Below are 20,353 nucleotides of genomic sequence, written 5' to 3'. Positions count from 1 at the left end.
GGGTTGGCGCTGTGCATCAAGACCCAGCGTATAGTTTTCATCTGACTGGCGGCTTTGAGCTTTGTCTTGAGAAGTTTTCCATTTTTACTAACTTGTTATAAACTCAGGAACAGTCCAGCGCCGAGAAGCGACTGGCTGAACAGTCACATTTCTACATTTACCGGAAATGATGGCGTCACGTCAGGACGATCTGCGGCTGTCATAATTTCACAGGCTGCTTAAAGGGAAGTGACTCCTTCAGTGTCAGCTGCGTAGATCAGAAGATACAGATGGAGCAGAGTTTATTGCCACGTTCTCTTATCTCGTATGTTCGCCTTGTTTTACCGACATGCGTCATAACGGGACGGCTTCGAATTGTCCCTTGTAGACAAATAATTCGGGATCCGGACTGCGACACTTCCTGCTCCATCCGCGCACAGTCACATTCTATGACAAGGGGACTACTTTTATAGGCAGCGAGGTGCCCATTGAAGTTAACAGACCCTCCTTGTTTACAGTGGCTGAAGTTATGGTTCTCCAAACCCAAGCGTCACTTTATTAGGAAGTCGGACCCCTGGGGGTCTTGTTGGCATCACATTATGTGTCAGACTCCCTATGGTGACTGAGTACCTCATAGGTCAGTATTTAGGGGGGATGATGGGACTTGTAAGGAAAGCCGGGTGACATGCTTTGACATAACATCACAAAAGTTGCTATTCGTCTTAAAGACATGACCATATTGTCAGCCATATTGGTTCTCATGAGTCTGTGCCTTCTGTCACCTGGTCACTAATTTCTCTTCACTCTCTTAGTTCTTCCTGGCAGCCGCTCACAGGGAGTGACCCTCACTCGTTCTCTTACTGAGGAGAGACAAGACAAACTTGATGGGGTCCATCTTTGTACAACATAAAACATTTTAGCGTTGGTGATTTCTTTGTGTCTGACAGAGCAGCGCCTTCATCTTCATAGTCTGTAACGTAATGTTCTTTTTTTGTAAGAAGTTGAAAAACAAGGAATAATTGAAAGTATTGTTTAATAAGTAAATGGGTGAAACAGAAAGTAGCTATCTGCTCTTCAACAGAAAGAGTGGAAGTAGCTATCTGCTCCTCTACAGTAAGTAGCCATCTGCTCCTCTACAGGAAGTAGCCAACTGCTCCTCTACAGGAAGTAGCTATCTGCTCCTCAACAGAAAGAGAGGAAGTAGCTATCTGCTCCTCTACAGGAAGTAGCCATCTGCTCCTCAACAGAAAGAGAGGAAGTAGCCATCTGCTCCTCTACAGGAAGTAGCCATCTGCTTCTCTACAGGAAGTAGCTATCTGCTCCTCTACAGGAAGTAGCTATCTGCTCCTCTACAGGAAGTAGCTACCTGCTTCTCAACAGAGAGGAAGTAGCCATCTGCTCCTCTACAGGAAGTAGCTATCTGCTCCTCAACAGAAAGAGAGGAAGTAGCCATCTGCTCCTCTACAGGAAGTAGCCATCTGCTCCTCTACAGAAAGTAGCCATCTGCTCCTCTACAGGAAGTAGCTATCTGCTCCTCTACAGGAAGTAGCTATCTGCTCCTCTACAGGAAGTAGCTACCTGCTTCTCAACAGGAAGTGGCTATCTGCTTCTCAACAGGAAGTGGCTATCTGCTTCTCAACAGGAAGTGGCTATCTGCTTCTCAACAGGAAGTGGCTATCTGCTCCTCAGCAGGAAGTGGTTATCTGCTCCTCAGAAGTGGCTATCTGCTCCTCAGCAGGAAGTGGCTATCTTCTCAGAAGTAGCTCTCTGCTTCTCAATATAAAGTGGCTGTAATGCTATCGAGAACTATGTCAGAAAGTGGACCCTCTGGATCGCGGATCCGGAGCCCCTGGGCCGAGCACGCCAGGTGAAGACCGACCCCTATACAGGGACCGTTTGGGGCAGGACCACAGAGGACGGAGGCGCGACAGCCGGAACCAAGAGGGACGGCTCCACGAACAAAAGGCCTGGGAAGGCAGCGGGCAGATATACCAACAGGGACAGGTGGCTCAGGGAAGCACACAATACGGAATGGCAGAGGAAGGATCAGGGCGAACTGGAGGCAGGGAACAGCCACAAGGAATGAAAGGAAGGAGAGCCTGGACAGACTGGGGAGAGCGAGGAGAACGACACAGAGGAAGGCAGGAAGGATAAGGCAGAGATTGGACTAGCTACAGGAGAACTGTAGGGGCCAGATTGCTACACAATCATCAGGCGTCCTCCTAACAGCGAGGACGCCTGAAATATACCAACCCCCGGAAGTGCGTGCCCCAGGCCAGCCCCTTAGCGCCGCCCACCGCTGGAGAGAGAGGACGGGAGGAGGCGTGCGCGCGACAGAGAGCGGGAGCCAGGAGTCGCCGTGAGGGAGAGTGGACGACGGGCGCGAGCCCGGACGGGAGCGCGCAGGTAGGGAAACGCTGCGGTGCGCGCTGCTACAGAAGGGGCATCGGCGGGCATAGCCGCCGATGTCACAGTACCCCTCTCCTTACGTCCTCCCTTACTGAGATTGGCAAAAAACTTTTTCAGAATCCGAGGAGCATTGACATTCTCCCGGGGCTCCCAGGACCGTTCCTCGGGACCAAAACCCACCCAATCGATAAGAAAAAGGGTCTTACCCCGGATTCTTTTCATTGCCAAGATGTCCTTGACCTCGAAGACGTTGTCCGAGATAACAGGTGAAGGAGGGATGATGGAAACTGGTTGGAACCGATTCAGAACTACGGGTTTCAAGAGCGAGACATGGAAAGCGTTGGGAACCCGGAGCGAAGCAGGCAACCTCAGTTTGTAAGCCACTTCATTAATGCGTCCAATCACTTCAAACGGCCCAATGTACCGAGGGCTCAGCTTATAGGAGGGAACTCTCAGACGGATATGTCGAGTTGAAAGCCAGACTTTGTCACCTGGATGGTACGGAGGCACGTCCTTCCGTCTTTTGTCTGCATGCTTCTTGATTCGGTTGTTGGCACCCTTGAGCGCGTCCCTGGTCTCTCTCCAAATCTGCGAGAATTCTTTAGCAAGAGAATCGGCTGCGGGTACTCCTGTAGACGTGGAGAAAGGTAACGGAATACCTGGGTTTTGACCGGTTACCACAAAAAAAGGTGACTTGGTGGTAGATTCGCTGGGATGATTGTTGTGCGAGAATTCAGCCCAAGGTAAGAGCGCGACCCAATTGTCCTGATGGGCGTTGGCGAAATGACGTAGGTAGGTGGTTAACACCTGATTAATTCGCTCCACTTGCCCGTTGGTCTGAGGATGGTATGCGGAGGAGAAGTCGAGAGATGTACCCATAAGCCGGCAGAGAGCCCTCCAGAAGCGGGAGGTGAACTGGACCCCCCGATCCGACAGAATCCGCTGAGGAAGACCATGCAGCCTGAAGACCTGGTGGATGAAGATCTCGGTCAACTTCGGGGCGGATGGTAGTCCCGGTAAGGGAATGAAGTGGGCCATTTTGGAAAAACGATCTGCTACGACTAAGATGGTGGTACATCCGGCTGAGCGGGGTAAATCAGTTACAAAATCCATGGCGATCTGCTGCCAGGGGACCTCAGGAACTGGCAATGGGTGAAGAAGACCGGCGGGCAAAGTCCTAGCCACCTTGTTCTGGGCACAGATTGTGCACGAGGCAACATAGTCCATCACATCCTGGCGAAGCGTGGGCCACCAGTAATACCGAGACAGCAGCAAGAGAGTCTTTTTAGTTCCAACGTGTCCTGCAATTTTGGAGGAATGCCCCCAGCCCAACACCTCTGTACGTCTGTTTTGAGGGACGAAAGTCTTACCGGGCGGAGGAATAGCAAAATTCACAGGAGCCACGGTGATCATCTTAGTAGGCTCGATAATATGGGATGGGACTTCATCCCTCTCCGATGACTGTAATGACCTGGAAAGGGCATTGGCCTTGATGTTCCTATTACCAGGTCGAAAGTGAAGTTGGAGGCAGAGGACTGTAAAGACAGCAGCTGATCATCCACGGACGCCATATACCCCAAAATGTGAGAGTGCGCATCGCGCTGCTGTGCGAGCTCCTGCTGGAGACTGACTAAGAGAGGTGCATGCGCAGGATCAGCGGTTTGCAAGGCGGAGAGCCGGGTGTCCATGGACTTCATGAATGACATGATACGGGTCTGATTTTCTCTTAGGAAAAGCAGTTCCTTTTGAGTGGCCGCCGCGGCACCGGCGGGGTCCATGGCCTGATGATACTGTAATGCTATCGAGAACTATGTCAGAGAGTGGACCCTCTGGATCGCGGATCCGGAGCCCCTGGGCCGAGCACGCCAGGTGAAGACCGACCCCTATACAGGGACCGTTTGGGGCAGGACCACAGAGGACGGAGGCGCGACAGCCGGAACCAAGAGGGACGGCTCCACGAACAAAAGGCCTGGGAAGGCAGCGGGCAGATATACCAACAGGGAAAGGTGGCTCAGGGAAGCACACAATACGGAATGGCAGAGGAAGGATCAGGGCGAACTGGAGACAGGGAACAGCCACAAGGAATGAAAGGAAGGAGAGCCTGGACAGACTGGGGAGAGCGAGGAGAACGACACAGAGGAAGGCAGGAAGGAAAAGGCAGAGATTGGACTAGCTACAGGAGAACTGTAGGGGCCAGATTGCTACACAATCATCAGGCGTCCTCCTAACAGCGAGGACGCCTGAAATATACCAACCCCCGGAAGTGCGTGCCCCAGGCCAGCCCCTCAGCGCCGCCCACCGCTGGAGAGAGAGGACGGGAGGAGGCGTGCGCGCGACAGAGAGCGGGAGCCAGGAGTCGCCGTGAGGGAGAGTGGACGACGGGCGCGAGCCCGGACGGGAGCGCGCAGGTAGGGAAACGCTGCGGTGCGCGCTGCTACAGAAGGGGCATCAGCGGGCATAGCCGCCGATGTCACAGTGGCTCTCTGCTCCTCAGCAGCAAGCGGCTCTCTGCTTCTCAGCAGCAAGTGGCTCTCTGCTCCTCAGCAGCAAGCGGCTCTCTGCTCCTCAGCATTGACACAGGAAGTGGCTATCTGCTCCTCAGCAGCAAGTGGCTCTCTGCTCCTCAGCATTGACACAGGAAGTGGCTATCTGCTCCTCAGCAGCAAGTGGCTATCTGCTTCTCAGCATTGACACAGGAAGTAGCTATCTGCACCTGAATATTGAGAAAGTAAGTAGCTATCTGCACCTCAACACAGAGAGGAAGTAGTTATGTCCTCTTTTATAGTAAGACCGGAATTGGCGATTTACTCCTCATCAGGCAGAGAGGAAGTAGCCGTATTATCAATAGTCAGAAAGAAAGGAGAAATAATCAGTAAAGCAGGCTGCCCAGGAAATGAACATGAAATAAAAGTTAAGCCTCTGATTTCTATAAAGTACAGGTCACAGTATTATCGTCTAATAAAATGCACTTTAAAGGGAGCCGGTCACATTGTCCATGGTGTCTGATCTGTGGGCGGTTTATAGGATAGGAGACACTAAACAGAAAGGTGTATAATTTTATAGTTTTCTGGGAAAACATTCTCAATAACCGGCCTTCATTCAGTAAAACCTCTGTGCTTTCAGTCCAGTGGGCGGGCCTATGCAGTGATTGACAGCTGTCAGTCTGTGAGAACCACCGCCTAGACCTCTAAGCCTAGAAAGATCTAGGGGGTTTATTAAATATCATCCCCGTTGCACTGAATTTTGCCCCACAAAGCCATATATCAGTCTGCTCCGCACCCATCAGGCTCTGTGTGTCTTGACAGATTCCCTTTCATAAGCTGAATCTTACATCTGGATGATGAGGCGCAGTGTGGGAAACTGTCATCCCAATCGTCCCGCATTCTCACAATATTCCGGCAGATGTTTCCATTTTCTATAAAGTGACCGAAAACAATGCTGTAATCACAATGACCAGATGATGGAGGCCGCCAGCGCTTCTCTGTCACATCTGCGGGGAAACCATGAATGAATGCAAGATGAATGATGGATGACCGGCTCACACGTCAGACTGTTAACCCCTTAGGGCCAAATTCCACAGACCGCAGCGAGAAAGCCCACCTCAACGCTTTCCATGTCTTCAATAATTGCCCGATTGAGAAAGGATTTCATTGTGACGTTTGCGCTGTATGGAAAGCAATCCGGCACCGACCACCATTTCAGCCTACGTTCCCACAATGAGGTTTTTACACTGCGGATTTTCAAAAAATAGGGATTTTTGTGTACTCACCGCAAAATCCTTTTCTCCGAGCCAGAAAATGCAAGTAACCTAATGGGGCAGAAAATCTGCAACATCAAAAACTCTGCAAAAGTTAATCTTAGTGGGTGCAGACATGTGGCGGAAAGTCTACAACATCAAAAATTCATCATGGGAACGTAGACGGGTCACAAATGAGGAAATTTGCACCTAAGGGGGTCCTAAGCCCCTATGCCACATAAATAGGTGGTACACATGGAACACATGTTCCTTTACGCCCAGGAACTCTCGGATAGGTAACGGACCCTTGCAAAAGTCTTCACAGCAATAATCCACGCTCAATAGAAATCGCCATTACTATGGACTCCGGACCCCGGAGATTCTGCTATTTCACCAAAACTATAAGAAAAGCAATTGCCCGGAAGTAAGAGATTTTTCTACGATGTGTCACCTCTCCAGTAAGTCCCGCGGAGGTGGGATTAGGTCTCGGGGGTTCAGTCTGGCAACCAGACAGACGTCGTAGGAATCGTGCATGGGGGCCCGGGTGCACACGATGTTCCACAGGTTTTCCCATGGGTTCAGCTCCAGAATTTCCTTTGTGATGACTTCATGTCGATCTGTAAAATTAAAATTACATGAAAATCCGAAATCACAAATATATACAGTAATTTCAGAATTCTGACAATAAATGCTGTGAGACCCCTTTCTCCAGATTTTTCTGCAGAGCTGTCAATCATCTCCAGTCCCCGGACCCCAAGCGATTTCTCTCTCCTTAAAAAAAAGTGATCTGTACAAATAAATGCAGAAATCCAGTCGATGTGGGCGGGTATCTAATCTAAGGCGTATCTAGACCTATTTCAGCCGTCGAAACCCATTAATAAGAGTATTCTCAAGGTCAATGGGGGTCCTAAACCTTACACCTGCAGTAGTCACTAGGAGATGGCAGCATTTCATAAGATGGGAGTGTCCCTTTAAGATTCTACTCATAATGATACAATTTGATGAAAAGAGGTAAAGAAATATCAAAACCGGGTCCATCGATCAAAGTAAGTGACCCCTTTAGTTAAAAAAAAGAGCAGATGTTCTACACGACATCTATGTGCGGCTGAAATAGTTACATTGTATCCAATGACAAAATCTGACTTTCCATCTCCTGGGTGTTAAACAGTTACATTATTATAGCGATAATTACAGGAGTGATAATCCCCTTCTGTGTGGATTTACTTGGCAGCAAGCGGAGATTCTTCTCTCGGCAATGTGTAGGCAGATGTGCACAGACATCCAGACAGGTGTACTTAATAAGCTTGTGAAAAATAAAAGAGAAAAATAAATCCTAATTGCGCTAAGATTAGAATATTCCGTCCTCCGTTTACATCAACTTTCATCTCCGAATTACAGGTTTATGTCACCGATTTACACGACGCGCCGGGAGGGTGAGAACAAAACTACATAACCCATAATGCTGAGCGGCTGCTGCATGTGATGGGATCAGTCATCCACCCCAGATGTAATCCAGCACCAAACTCCAGGTATTATAGCAGTTATATTCTTGTACATAGGGGCAGTATTATAGTAGTTATATTCTTATACATAGGAGCAGTATTATAGTAGTTATATTCTTGTACATAGGGGCAGTATTATAGTAGTTATATTCTTGTACATAGGGGCAGTATTATAGTAGTTATATTCTTGTACATAGGGGTCAGTATTATAGTAGTTATATTCTTGTACATAGGGGCAGTATTATAGTAGTTATATTCTTGTACATAGGGGCAGTATTATAGTAGTTATATTCTTGTACATAGGGGCAGTATTATAGTAGTTATATTCTTGTATATAGGGGCAGTATTATAGTAGTTATATTCTTGTACATAGGGGCAGTATTATAGTAGTTATATTCTTGTACATAGGGGCAGTATTATAGTAGTTATATTCTTGTACATAGGGGCAGTATTATAGTAGTTATATTCTTGTACATAGGGGCAGTATTATAGTAGTTATATTCTTGTATATAGGGGCAGTATTATAGTAGTTATATTCTTGTACATAGGGGTCAGTATTATAGTAGTTATATTCTTGTACATAGGGGTCAGTATTATAGTAGTTATATTCTTGTACATAGGGGCAGTATTATAGTAGTTATATTCTTGTACATAGGGAGCAGTATTATAGTAGTTATATTCTTGTACATAGGGGCAGTATTATAGTAGTTATATTCTTGTACATAGGGGCAGTATTATAGTAGTTATATTCTTGTACATAGGGGTCAGTATTATAGTAGTTATATTCTTGTACATAGGGGCAGAATTATAGTAGTTATATTCTTGTACATAGGGGTCAGTATTATAGTAGTTATATTCTTGTACATAGGGGTCAGTATTATAGTAGTTATATTCTTGTACATAGGGGCAGTATTATAGTAGTTATATTCTTGTACATAGGGGCAGTATTATAGTAGTTATATTCTTATACATAGGAGCAGTATTATAGTAGTTATATTCTTGTACATAGGGGCAGTATTATAGTAGTTATATTCTTGTACATAGGGGCAGTATTATAGTAGTTATATTCTTGTATATAGGGGCAGTATTATAGTAGTTATATTCTTGTACATAGGGGTCAGTATTATAGTAGTTATATTCTTGTACATAGGGGTCAGTATTATAGTAGTTATATTCTTGTACATAGGGGCAGTATTATAGTAGTTATATTCTTGTACATAGGGAGCAGTATTATAGTAGTTATATTCTTGTACATAGGAGCAGTATTATAGTAGTTATATTCTTGTACATAGGGGTCAGTATTATAGTAGTTATATTCTTGTACATAGGGGTCAGTAATATAGTAGTTATATTCTTGTACATAGGGGTCAGTATTATAGTAGTTATATTCTTGTACATAGGGGCAGTATTATAGTAGTTATATTCTTGTACATAGGGAGCAGTATTATAGTAGTTATATTCTTGTACATAGGGAGCAGTATTATAGTAGTTATATTCTTGTACATAGGAGCAGTATTATAGTAGTTATATTCTTGTACATAGGGGTCAGTATTATAGTAGTTATATTCTTGTACATAGGGGTCAGTATTATAGTAGTTATATTCTTGTACATAGGAGCAGTATTATAGTAGTTATATTCTTGTACATAGGGGTCAGTATTATAGTAGTTATATTCTTGTACATAGGAGCAGTATTATAGTAGTTATATTCTTGTACATAGGGAGCAGTATTATAGTAGTTATATTCTTGTACATAGGGAGCAGTATTATAGTAGTTATATTCTTGTACATAGGGGCAGTATTATAGTAGTTATATTCTTGTACATAGGGGCAGTATTATAGTAGTTATATTCTTGTACATAGGGGTCAGTATTATAGTAGTTATATTCTTGTACATAGGGACAGTATTATAGTAGTTATATTCCTGTACATAGGGAACAGTATTATAGTAGTTATATTCTTGTACATAGGAGCAGTATTATAGTAGTTATATTCTTGTACATAGGAGCAGTATTATAGTAGTTATATTCTTGTACATAGGGAGCAGTATTATAGTAGTTATATTCTTGTACATAGGGAGCAGTATTATAGTAGTTATATTCTTGTACATAGGAGCAGTATTATAGTAGTTATATTCTTGTACATAGGGGCAGTATTATAGTAGTTATATTCTTGTACATAGGGGCAGTACTGGAAAGGTAAAATTATTTTCAAGCCAATAATTAATTTGCTTTTATCGGTAATGACTTCCTTCCTTTGCCCCAATTCTCTTGACATTTGCACTCAGCAGCGGCGTTAATCTTACCCTTCTTATTTTTACCCACTTTCATACTGTACATTGTAACGAAGTGCAGCTGTGTAACAGGGAGTAAAACTGTTTATTAGGAAATTACACAGTAAAATCCCCCAGAGCAATAGACCAATTAACCCTATGACTGCTTTATGGAATGTTGTGTAAGATTAATAAAAAATTTTCATCGTTGCCAAAAAACATCTGATATCTATGAAGGGATTCCATGTAGAAAGTCAGCGGAGGTCGAAGACTTCACCCGATGAAAGTCCCCTTTAAGAAGCAGGGGGTCTTCCCTGGTGGGTGCAGGAATCTGCAGCCACAGAGTTATAAACCACAGGACATCCAGCTGTTGGACAGCAGCTGCGGGATGTTTCGTGGGATGTCGTCAGCTCGAGGCTGGAGGTTAATTAACGCCTGTTCCTCGATATAAAACCCCAGCAGAGAACGGATGACAATTCCCACATGGTCTAAATCTATCGAGAGCCAGAAACTAAAAGTGTAAACAGAGCAGACACGCGAAGGGTCAATCCTCCGGGACGCACCCATGAGTCCCTGACGTCCCAACACTCAGGGATATATACCCTTAAAGGGACAATCTTTTATTTCCTTAGATTTGATCCAGTGATTTTCTCTTTGCTTGTTCTATATATTCCAATGCTAATGAGAGAGATTTTTTTCCCAGATCCAAAGTCTGCGGCTCCATTATTTTCAATGGGGGTTCGGGTTCAAATTCGGGTACGGTTCTGATACCTGAACCGAACTTTGGCCTAAAGTTTGGGTCGGGTACTAGAACCCAAACTTCCTTGGGTCCGCGCCTCCGTACAAATGACGTTTATCTATGAAGCTCAGGCACAGGCTGGGCTTCATTGGAGTACTGAATTGGCAGCTAAGGGGGTCTTTAGGAGACCCTAGACGCCATTACAAACCATCAGCTCCCCACAATTTCAAAGCAAGAGGGACTGAAGGGATCTGTTGCACACTTCCATCAGTAATCTTCCCATTTAGATGCTGATGTCAGCAGAAATTGGAGCTAGCTCTAGTTGCTGCTGTTAGAAGCAGCTGCTCGCTCTGAGGCAGACGTACCATTGGTGTAACCTGTGCAGCCACGCAGGGGCCCAGGACGTAAGGTGAAATCAGGTGGAATTGTAATTGGGCATTATGATGAGTTATTGGACTGAAAGTGACCATGTATTGTTCTTGCACAGAGACCTCTTCTGTCTTTGTCCACTCCTCTGCTGACTATATAACATAGCCAACACCTAGCGGGTATGATGCGGGCTTAGTTACTGAGCCTGCTCCAAACTATTGTAACAGACGAGTGCCAGTTCAACTCCATTACATTTATCACATTGGTAAAATAAGACAATTCACGAGCTCCCCCTAGTGGTGACTGCAGGCTGACAGAATGTTATTATTGGATTATACGCCTTTGAAGGGGGTTTGGAGCTTTGTATCAGAAAAATTGAGCTCAGATCACTATACAAAAATATTAAGAAACTGTTAGGCTCACTAAGTAAGGTGGATCTTCAAAGCCTAATGTCCGGGTCGGCACATGGGCAACGGGCGTCGGTGCAGCAGGTTGTTGAGGCACACAGGAAACAGGTAGCAGTGGTAAAGAAGACTGCACACAGATAAGAGTGCTGAAATGGGTAGCAGAAGTCCTGGAAGCCTCAGGCTTAAAGTGGACCACAGATAGATAGTAGAGGTCCAGAAAGATTAGGAACAGGTAACACTGATCCTGGAAGCCTCAGGCAGACAGGAGACATCCTGGAAGCTGCAGACTGACATGAGAGTAGATGATCACAAAGTAGCACCCCAGGCTACGTGCAGAGCTTGACGTGGAGCATAAGAGAGTTTAGTGGACTGAGGTAAAGGGAGCAGAGCCCGGACCCAGGACGGGTGTGTAACAGAAAGTCCTTAGAACGGACTGTGAAACCTAAAAGTGACAGAAAGAGAGAAGGTGTAGATTTACTTTAATATCGGCAACGCAAACAATTTCTGTCGAGACAAGAATTTTTTCTCTTTTTTTTTTGTACGCCAGTAATTCAGTGTTAAGTAAACACAGAAGAAAAGATGTCAAACATCTCGTTCAGCGACTTAATACCCGGCACGACTATACGTTTGTTATAATCATTTGTGTTTCTCCCCCTTCTCTATAGTTTCCACTGCTTTGTTCTGGTAGAATCAGCCATGTTTCCGAGCACCAGGCAGTGATGTGCTCAGCACTGTAGACATTCAGGATCACATTTATAAAGACCGGTACAGCTTCTGGGGTACAATATGGGGAATATGAGTTCATAATGTAGGACGCCTGCGGAAAACTGCAAAATAACAACCTGTGCTCCTGTTACACACTCTTCTGGGGTGTATGTTTACAGATTGTACCCCTGAAAAAAGCTCTATGCTTTGTGGCCTTTGTCTTCACTGACCAGAAGGCGACAGATATCCTCCGCACCCGTTATAGTGCCCGATCTTAGAATAGATAGGTTGTGAGTTAAAAATACTTAGATTAGAAAAAGAACTGTTCATTTCTAAAAAAAAAAACAGCACCACTCTTATGTATGTAAAAGAAAAGCTGGAACACCTGACCCAACCTGTACATGGGTGGCACTGTTTAAAAAAAATAAAAAGCAGAGCTTTTTATCCAGGTTAAATAGGTGTAGCGGTAAATAGGTATCAGAGGTCCAGAAAGACTAACAGCAGGTAGTAAGGAAGACTCAGGCAGACAGGAGACATCCTGTAAGCTGCAAACGGACAGGAGACCGCAGATGGGTAGCAGAGGTTCAGAAAGACTAGGAAAAGGTAGCAGAGATCCTGGAAGCCTCAGACAGACAGGAGACATCCTGGAAGCTGCAAATGGATAGGAGACCACAGACGGGTAGCAGAGGTTCAGAAAGACTAGGAAAAGGTAGCAGAGATCCTGGAAGCCTCAGACAGACAGGAGACATCCTGGAAGCTGCAAATGGATAGGAGACCACAGACGGGTAGCAGAGGTTCAGAAAGACTAGGAAAAGGTAGCAGAGATCCTGGAAGCCTCAGGCAGACAGGAGACATCCTGGAAGCTGCAAATGGATAGGAGACCACAGACGGGTAGCAGAAGTCTTGAAGGATTGAGAACAAGTAGCAGTGGTTTGGAAGACAAGATTTAACCTGGACAACCCCTTTGATACATTTTTCTAATGCTAGACATTGATAGCCACTGGGACCTCCCTCATAACGACTGTGTTTAAGATGCCGCAGATCCATCTTTGGTGCAGACCTTCTTTACTGTGATTAATCAATGCCGGAGGTATCAAGGATGCCTTTGGATAAACTGCACCAGTGACCAGCCAGAGTGGAACGGGGCTGTGCAGTGGGAAGGGTGAGTTCAGGGAAAAAAAAAATTATATTTTATTCACAAACATTAAACAAACCAATCACAAATATAAAATATTGCAAAAAGAAAAGAATCCCTGAGTACAAGTTATTCCCAGATAGAATGGCAGGTGACAGCCTAAGGGGTTAATAAAAGCCTGGAGACTTGATGATACCTTGATGTATCTTATTGAATAACTGCTACAAAGTATCCAGACTCTCATCTCTGTCAGTGGCAGGAGGATGATGCTTTGTGAAATCCATACGTTTCATCTTGGTGACGGACCTTTGATGATCCGTCCATATATTCAGCCCAGTGTCGGCAGGAATCCTGCGAGTCTCTTTATCTCGCCATGAATTGCGCAGGAATCGGAGGAGCAGGGCACGCTGCGAGGACACCGCTCCCTATTATGTCTTTTGTTTTCTTATCATAACTTTTTCTTCACTTGTAGCTCATCAGGTAATGAGAGAAACTCAGGAGAAGCGTGGATGGAAAAATGCCTCCTATTCAGCCGCAGGCAACATAATAAGATCACCGCCTCATAAATGAGTCTAATAAAGACAAAATAACCGCAGGTGCGACACTATAAAAAGCCGACGTCACCTGTGACGTGAAAAGGACTCAACGCTGACCATAAATACGACCACTGAAAAATGCCTTCTAGGTATGAACATAAGACATCCCCCCTCCCACCAGCTAGAATGTATGTTTCATGCTATAAAAGGATCGTAGCTCAGCATATACAGTGCGAGAAATAAGTATTTGACCCCTTGCTGGTTTTGTAACTTTGCCCACTGACAAAGACAGGAACAGTCTATAATTTTAAGGGTAGGTTAATTTTAACATTCAGAGATAGAATATAAAAAATAAAATCCAGAAAATCACATTGTATAAATTATATACATTTATTTGCATTTTGCAGTGAGAAATAAGTATTTGAACCCTCTGCCAAACAAGACTTAATACTTGGTGGTAAAACCCTAGTTGGCAGGCACAGCAGTCAGACGTTTCTTGTAGGTGATGATGAGGTTTGTGCACATGTCAGGAGGAATTTTGCTCCACTCCTCTTTGCAGATCATCTCTAAATCATTAATATTTTGAGGCTGTTGCTTGGCAACTCGGAGCTTCACCTCCCTCCATAAGTTTTATATGGCATTAAGGCCTGGAGACTGGCTAGGCCACTCCATGACCTTAATGTGCTTCTTTTTGAGCCACTCCTTTGTTGCCTTGGCTGTATGTTTTGGGTCATTGTTTTGCTGGAAGACCCAGCCACGACCCATTTTAATGTCCTAGCGGAAGGAAGGAGGTTGTCACTTCAGATTTTACGGTACATGGCTCCATCCATTCTCCCACTGATGCGGTGAAGTAGTCCGGTGCCCTTAGCAGAGAAACATCCCCAAAACGTAATGTTTCTACCTCCGTGCTTGACAGTGGGGATGGTGTTCTTTGGGTCATAGGCAGCATTTCTCTTCCTCTAAACACGGCGAGTTGAGTTAATGCCAAAGACCTCAAAGATTGTCTCATCCGACCACAGCACCGTCTCCCAATCACTCACAGAATCATCCAGGTGTTCACTGGCAAACTTCAGACGGGCCTGCACATGTGCCTTCTTGAGTAGGGGGACTTTGGGGGCACTGAAGGATTTTAAACCTTTACGGGGTAATGTGTTACCAATGATTTTCTTGGTGACTGTGGTCCCAGCTGCCTTGAGATCATTAACAAGTTCCCCTAGTGTAGATTTAGGCTGATCTCTCACTTTCCTCACGATCAAGGATACCCCACGAGGTGAGATTTTGCATGGTGCCCCTGATTGATGTCGATTGACAGTCTTTTTGTATTTCTTCCATTTTCTTACTATTGCACCTACAGTGGTCTCCTTACCACCCAGCGTCTTACTTATGGTTTTATAGCCCATTCCAGCTTTGTGCCGGTCTATGATCTTGTCCCTGACACCCGTAGAACGCTCTTTGGTCTTGCCCATGTTGTAGAGCTTAGAGTCTGAGTGATTGAGTCTGTGGACAGGAGTCTTTTATAAAGGTGACTAACTGGTCTGTAGGAGCCAGAACTTTTAATGGTTGGTAGGGGATCAAATATTTATTTCTCACTGCAAAATGCAAATATATTTATATAATTTATACAATGTGATTTTCTTGTTTTTTTTTATATTCTATCTCTCAATGTTAAAATTAGCCCACTATTAACATTATAGACTGTTCATGTGTTTGTCAGTGGGCAAACTTACAAAATCAGCAAGGGATCAAATACTTATTTCCACCACTGTAGTGTCCTGTAGAATGTGGCTGTATTTATGCATGCAACACTTACTTGAAAATGTAGACCTGTATTATACCCCAGAGCTGTACTCACTATTCTGCTGGTGCAGTCACTGTGTACATAAATTACATTACTGATCCTGAGTTACATCCTGTAGTATACTCCAGAGCTGCACTCACTATTCTGCTGGTGCAGTCACTGTGTACATGCATTACATTACTGATCCTGAGTTACATCCTGTATTATACTCCAGAGCTGCACTCACTATTCTGCTGGTGCAGTCACTGTGTACATACATTACATTACTGATCCTGAGTTACATCCTGTATTATACTCCAGAGCTGCACTCACTATTCTGCTGGTGCAGTCACTGTGTACATACATTACATTACTGATCCTGAGTTACATCCTGTATTATACTCCAGAGCTGCACTCACTATTCTGCTGGTGCAGTCACTGTGTACATGCATTACATTACTGATCCTGAGTTACATCCTGTATTATACTCCAGAGCTGCACTCACTATTCTGCTGGTGCAGTCACTGTGTACATACATTACATTACTGATCCTGGGTTACATCCTGTATTATACCCCAGAGCTGCACTCACTATTCTGCTGGTGCAGTCACTGTGTACATACATTACATTACTGATCCTGAGTTACATCCTGCATTATACTCCAGAGCTGCACTCACTATTCTGCTGGTGCAGTCACTGTGTACATACATTACATTACTGATCCTGAGTTACATCCTGTATTATACTCCAGAGCTGCACTCACTATTCTGCTGGTGCAGTCGCTGTGTACATACAATTACTGATCCTGAGTTACAACCCCTTAAACACTTATTCTGACCACTTCTCACACTTGGTGCCATAGGGCGCCATTCACCGGTGACACCGGGTGATAAGCGGGAAGGTGATGCCAGAGCGGCTCCCGGACTGCGCGTTACATAATCGATCTCTCGCCTTGGTCCGGTATTGGCATCGATTTCTCCCCAGAGACAGAACATATAAAGCATGGAAGGTCTCCGGGGAATTTAATTGTGCACTGAAGCGACTATATAATTACCTGCAAAGCCATTACTAGGCCTGGATTGTGAGCAAAACAAAGGAGCCGGATACTGGCCAAGTAACCCGTCCATAGCTGGACCACCAGCAGACACGCTACTGGGAGGGGGGATCAATTTACTATAAACCCATCATTTCTGTGTGGGGTATAACACATGTAACCTGGATTGTTTCTAGCTCATTAAAGGGTCTGTACAATAGTATAAGGTTTTGGTTATTTTTCAAGAAACAGCGCCACTCTTGTCCACAGGCTGGGACTGGTACTGCAGCTCTTTCTATTCACTTAATAAGGGCTCAGCTAAAAAATGACATCAAGCACTAGGATAGGAGTGGTGCTGATTATACAAAAAAAAGCTGAGTATTTAAAAAAAAACAAAAAAACAGAACTTTATATATAGCGTATATATATATATATAATCCAAGGCAGAAAAATTTAGGAAGGATATGACAAATCAAGAGTCTTTATTTATGCGCATAAGATTTCTGGCAAATTTATTCTTACTGGTGGTCCAGTTACTTATAATTAATATTCTGCAGATTTTTGTAGGTTTGTTCCTTTACAGCGAGCAGTGATTAAGTGTAAAGCATGGTGGAGCAGCTTTCTATTAAGTCTGGGTGACTTTGTAACTAAATGATAACTTCCTGGACACAGCTAGAATCAGAAAACAGAGCAAGAAAACAGTCACAGCTTCCTTCTATCCAAGTAATGCAGTGAGTGGGTCATTTCTGGCATTTGCCTGGGAATTAGGATTACTAGTAGGATTTGTAGCTGAGGATTTACACAGGAGCGCTATGGTATTACCAAACCAGTGTTATAGTAGTTATATTCTTATACATAGGGGCAGTATTATAGTAGTTATATTCTTGTACATAGGAGCAGTATTATAGTAGTTATATTCTTGTACATAGGGGCAGTATTATAGTAGTTATATTCTTGTACATAGGGGCAGTATTATAGTAGTTATATTCTTGTACATAGGGGGCAGTATTATAGTAGTTATATTCTTGTACATAGGGGCAGTATTATAGTAGTTATATTCTTGTACATAGGGGCAGTATTATAGTAGTTATATTCTTGTACATAGGAGCAGTATTATAGTAGTTATATTCTTGTATATAGGGGCAGTATTATAGTAGTTATATTCTTGTACATAGGAGCAGTATTATAGTAGTTATATTCTTGTACATAGAGGCAGTATTATAGTAGTTATATTCTTGTACATAGGGGCAGTATTATAATAGTTATAGTCTTGTACATAGGGGGCAGTATTATAGTAGTTATGTTCTTGTATATAGGGGCAGAATTATAGTAGTTATATTCTTGCACATAGGAGCAGTATTATAGTAGTTATATTCTTGTACATAGGTGCAGTATTATAGTAGTTATATTCTTGCACATAGGAGCAGTATTATAGTAGTTATATTCTTGTACATAGGGGCAGTATTATAGTAGTTATATTCTTGTACATAGGGGCAGTATTATAGTAGTTATATTCTTGTACATAGGGGGCAGTATTATAGTAGTTATATTCTTGTACATAGGAGCAGTATTATAGTAGTTATATTCTTGTACATAGGGGGCAGTATTATAGTAGTTATATTCTTGTACATAGGAGCAGTATTATAGTAGTTATATTCTTGTACATAGGGGCAGTATTATAGTAGTTATATTCTCGTACATAGGGGCAGTATTATAGTAGTTATATTCTTGTACATAGGGAGCAGTATTATAGTGGTTATATTCTTGTACATAGGGGGCAGTATTATAGTAGTTATATTCTTGTACATAGGAGCAGTATTATAGTAGTTATATTCTTGTACATAGGGGCAGTATTATAGTAGTTATATTCTTGTACATAGGAGCAGTATTATAGTAGTTATATTCTTGTACATATGGGCAGTATTATAGTAGTTATATTCTTGTACATAGGGGCAGTATTATAGTAGTTATATTCTTGTACATAGGGGCAGTATTATAGTAGTTATATTCTTGTACATAGGGGCAGTATTATAGTAGTTATATTCTTGTACATAGGAGCAGTATTATAGTAGTTATATTCTTGTACATAGGAGCAGTATTACAGTAGTTATACTCTAGTACATAGGGGCAGTATTATAGTAGTTATATTCTTGTACATAGGGGCAGTATTATAGTAGTTATATTCTTGTACATAGGAGCAGTATTACAGTAGTTATACTCTAGTACATAGGGGCAGTATTATAGTAGTTATATTCTTGTACATATGGCCAGTATTATAGTAGTTATATTCTTGTACATAGGAGCAGTATTATAGTAGTTATATTCTTGTACATAGGAGCAGTATTACAGTAGTTATACTCTAGTACATAGGGGCAGTATTATAGTAGTTATATTCTTGTACATAGGAGCAGTATTATAGTAGTTATATTCTTGTACATAGGGGACAGTATTATAGTAGTTATATTCTTGTACATAGGGGCAGTATTATAGTAGTTATATTCTTGTACATAGGGGGCAGTATTATAGTAGTAATATTCTTGTACATAGGGGCAGTATTATAGTAGTTATATTCTTGTACATAGGAGCAGTATTATAGTAGATATATTCTTGTACATAGGGGCAGTATTATAGTAGTAATATTCTTGTACATAGGAGCAGTATTATAGTAGTAATATTCTTGTACATAGGGGCAGTATTATAGTAGATATATTCATGTACATAGGAGCAGTATTATAATAGTTATATTCTTGTACATAGGGGCAGTATTATAGTAGTTATATTCTTGTACATAGGGGCAGTATTATAGTAGTTATATTCTTGTACATAGGGGCAGTTTTATAGTAGTTATATTCTTGCACATAGGGGGCAGTATTATAGTAGATATATTCATGTACATAGGAGCAGTATTATAATAGTTATATTCTTGTACATAGGGGCAGTATTATAGTAGTTATATTCTTGTACATAGGGGCAGTATTATAGTAGTTATATTCTTGTACATAGGGGAAGTATTATAGTAGTAATATTCTTGTACATAGGGGCAGTATTATAGTAGTTATATTCTTGTACATAGGAGCAGTATTATAGTAGATATATTCTTGTACATAGGGGCAGTATTATAGTAGTAATATTCTTGTACATAGGAGCAGTATTATAATAGTTATATTCTTGTACATAGGGGCAGTATTATAGTAGTTATATTCTTGTACATAGGGGCAGTATTATAGTAGTTATATTCTTGTACATAGGAGCAGTATTATAGTAGTTATATTCTTGTACATAGGGGCAGTATTATAGTAGTTATATTCTTGTACATAGGGGCAGTATTATTTGTGACTGAGTGTTACTCAGTAGAGGATGATACTGCACAGAGAAGAAAGCTCCTCTCAGTCTGTCAGTTGTTCCTCGTTTCTAACTCATGATGGGAACATTCAAAATGGAAAAAAAATAATATTTTGGTATCCCGGCTGTTTGCTCTCTTTTTACCATGTGATTTTGGAATATTTACTGAGCTCCTGGCTGTAACATCAGCTGTTCTTGCACTTGTCCTTTTCATGGTCTCCTCTGTCCTTCTCATCCTCTTTGTATACAGCAGTTACAGGGGTTCTGTGACTGCTCCATGTTTCCAGCTGTTATAATTTCAGCCTTTCCTCTGCAGCAATGGACGGATGGGCTGAGGCGTCCCTGTAATTTGGGCAGTGGATTGCCATTCTTCTTGCTCCCTCCTTTCCCTGGTGCGCTGGTGAACGCTGCAA

The 20,353-nt window shown here is 43.0% G+C and overlaps 1 protein-coding gene across 1 annotated transcript in view; it reads right to left on the bottom strand.

Annotated features, from left to right (window-relative positions):
* Positions 1-995: 995 nt before the first annotated feature.
* KBTBD12 (kelch repeat and BTB domain containing 12) overlaps positions 996-20,353 on the bottom strand; it is a 54,896-nt gene continuing 35,538 nt past the window's right edge. The window contains exon 5 of the mRNA XM_073575048.1: positions 996-6,741. Coding sequence (XP_073431149.1) covers positions 6,572-6,741 — 170 coding nt within the window. The 3' untranslated portion in view covers positions 996-6,571. The remainder of the gene's footprint in view (positions 6,742-20,353) is intronic.

Source organism: Dendrobates tinctorius, unplaced genomic scaffold (assembly GCF_039654945.1).
Source record: "Dendrobates tinctorius isolate UK_male_01 unplaced genomic scaffold, ASM3965494v1 ptg000041l, whole genome shotgun sequence".
In the NCBI taxonomy this organism is placed as follows: domain Eukaryota; kingdom Metazoa; phylum Chordata; class Amphibia; order Anura; family Dendrobatidae; genus Dendrobates; species Dendrobates tinctorius.
This window is presented reverse-complemented; position numbering and strand designations above follow the sequence as displayed.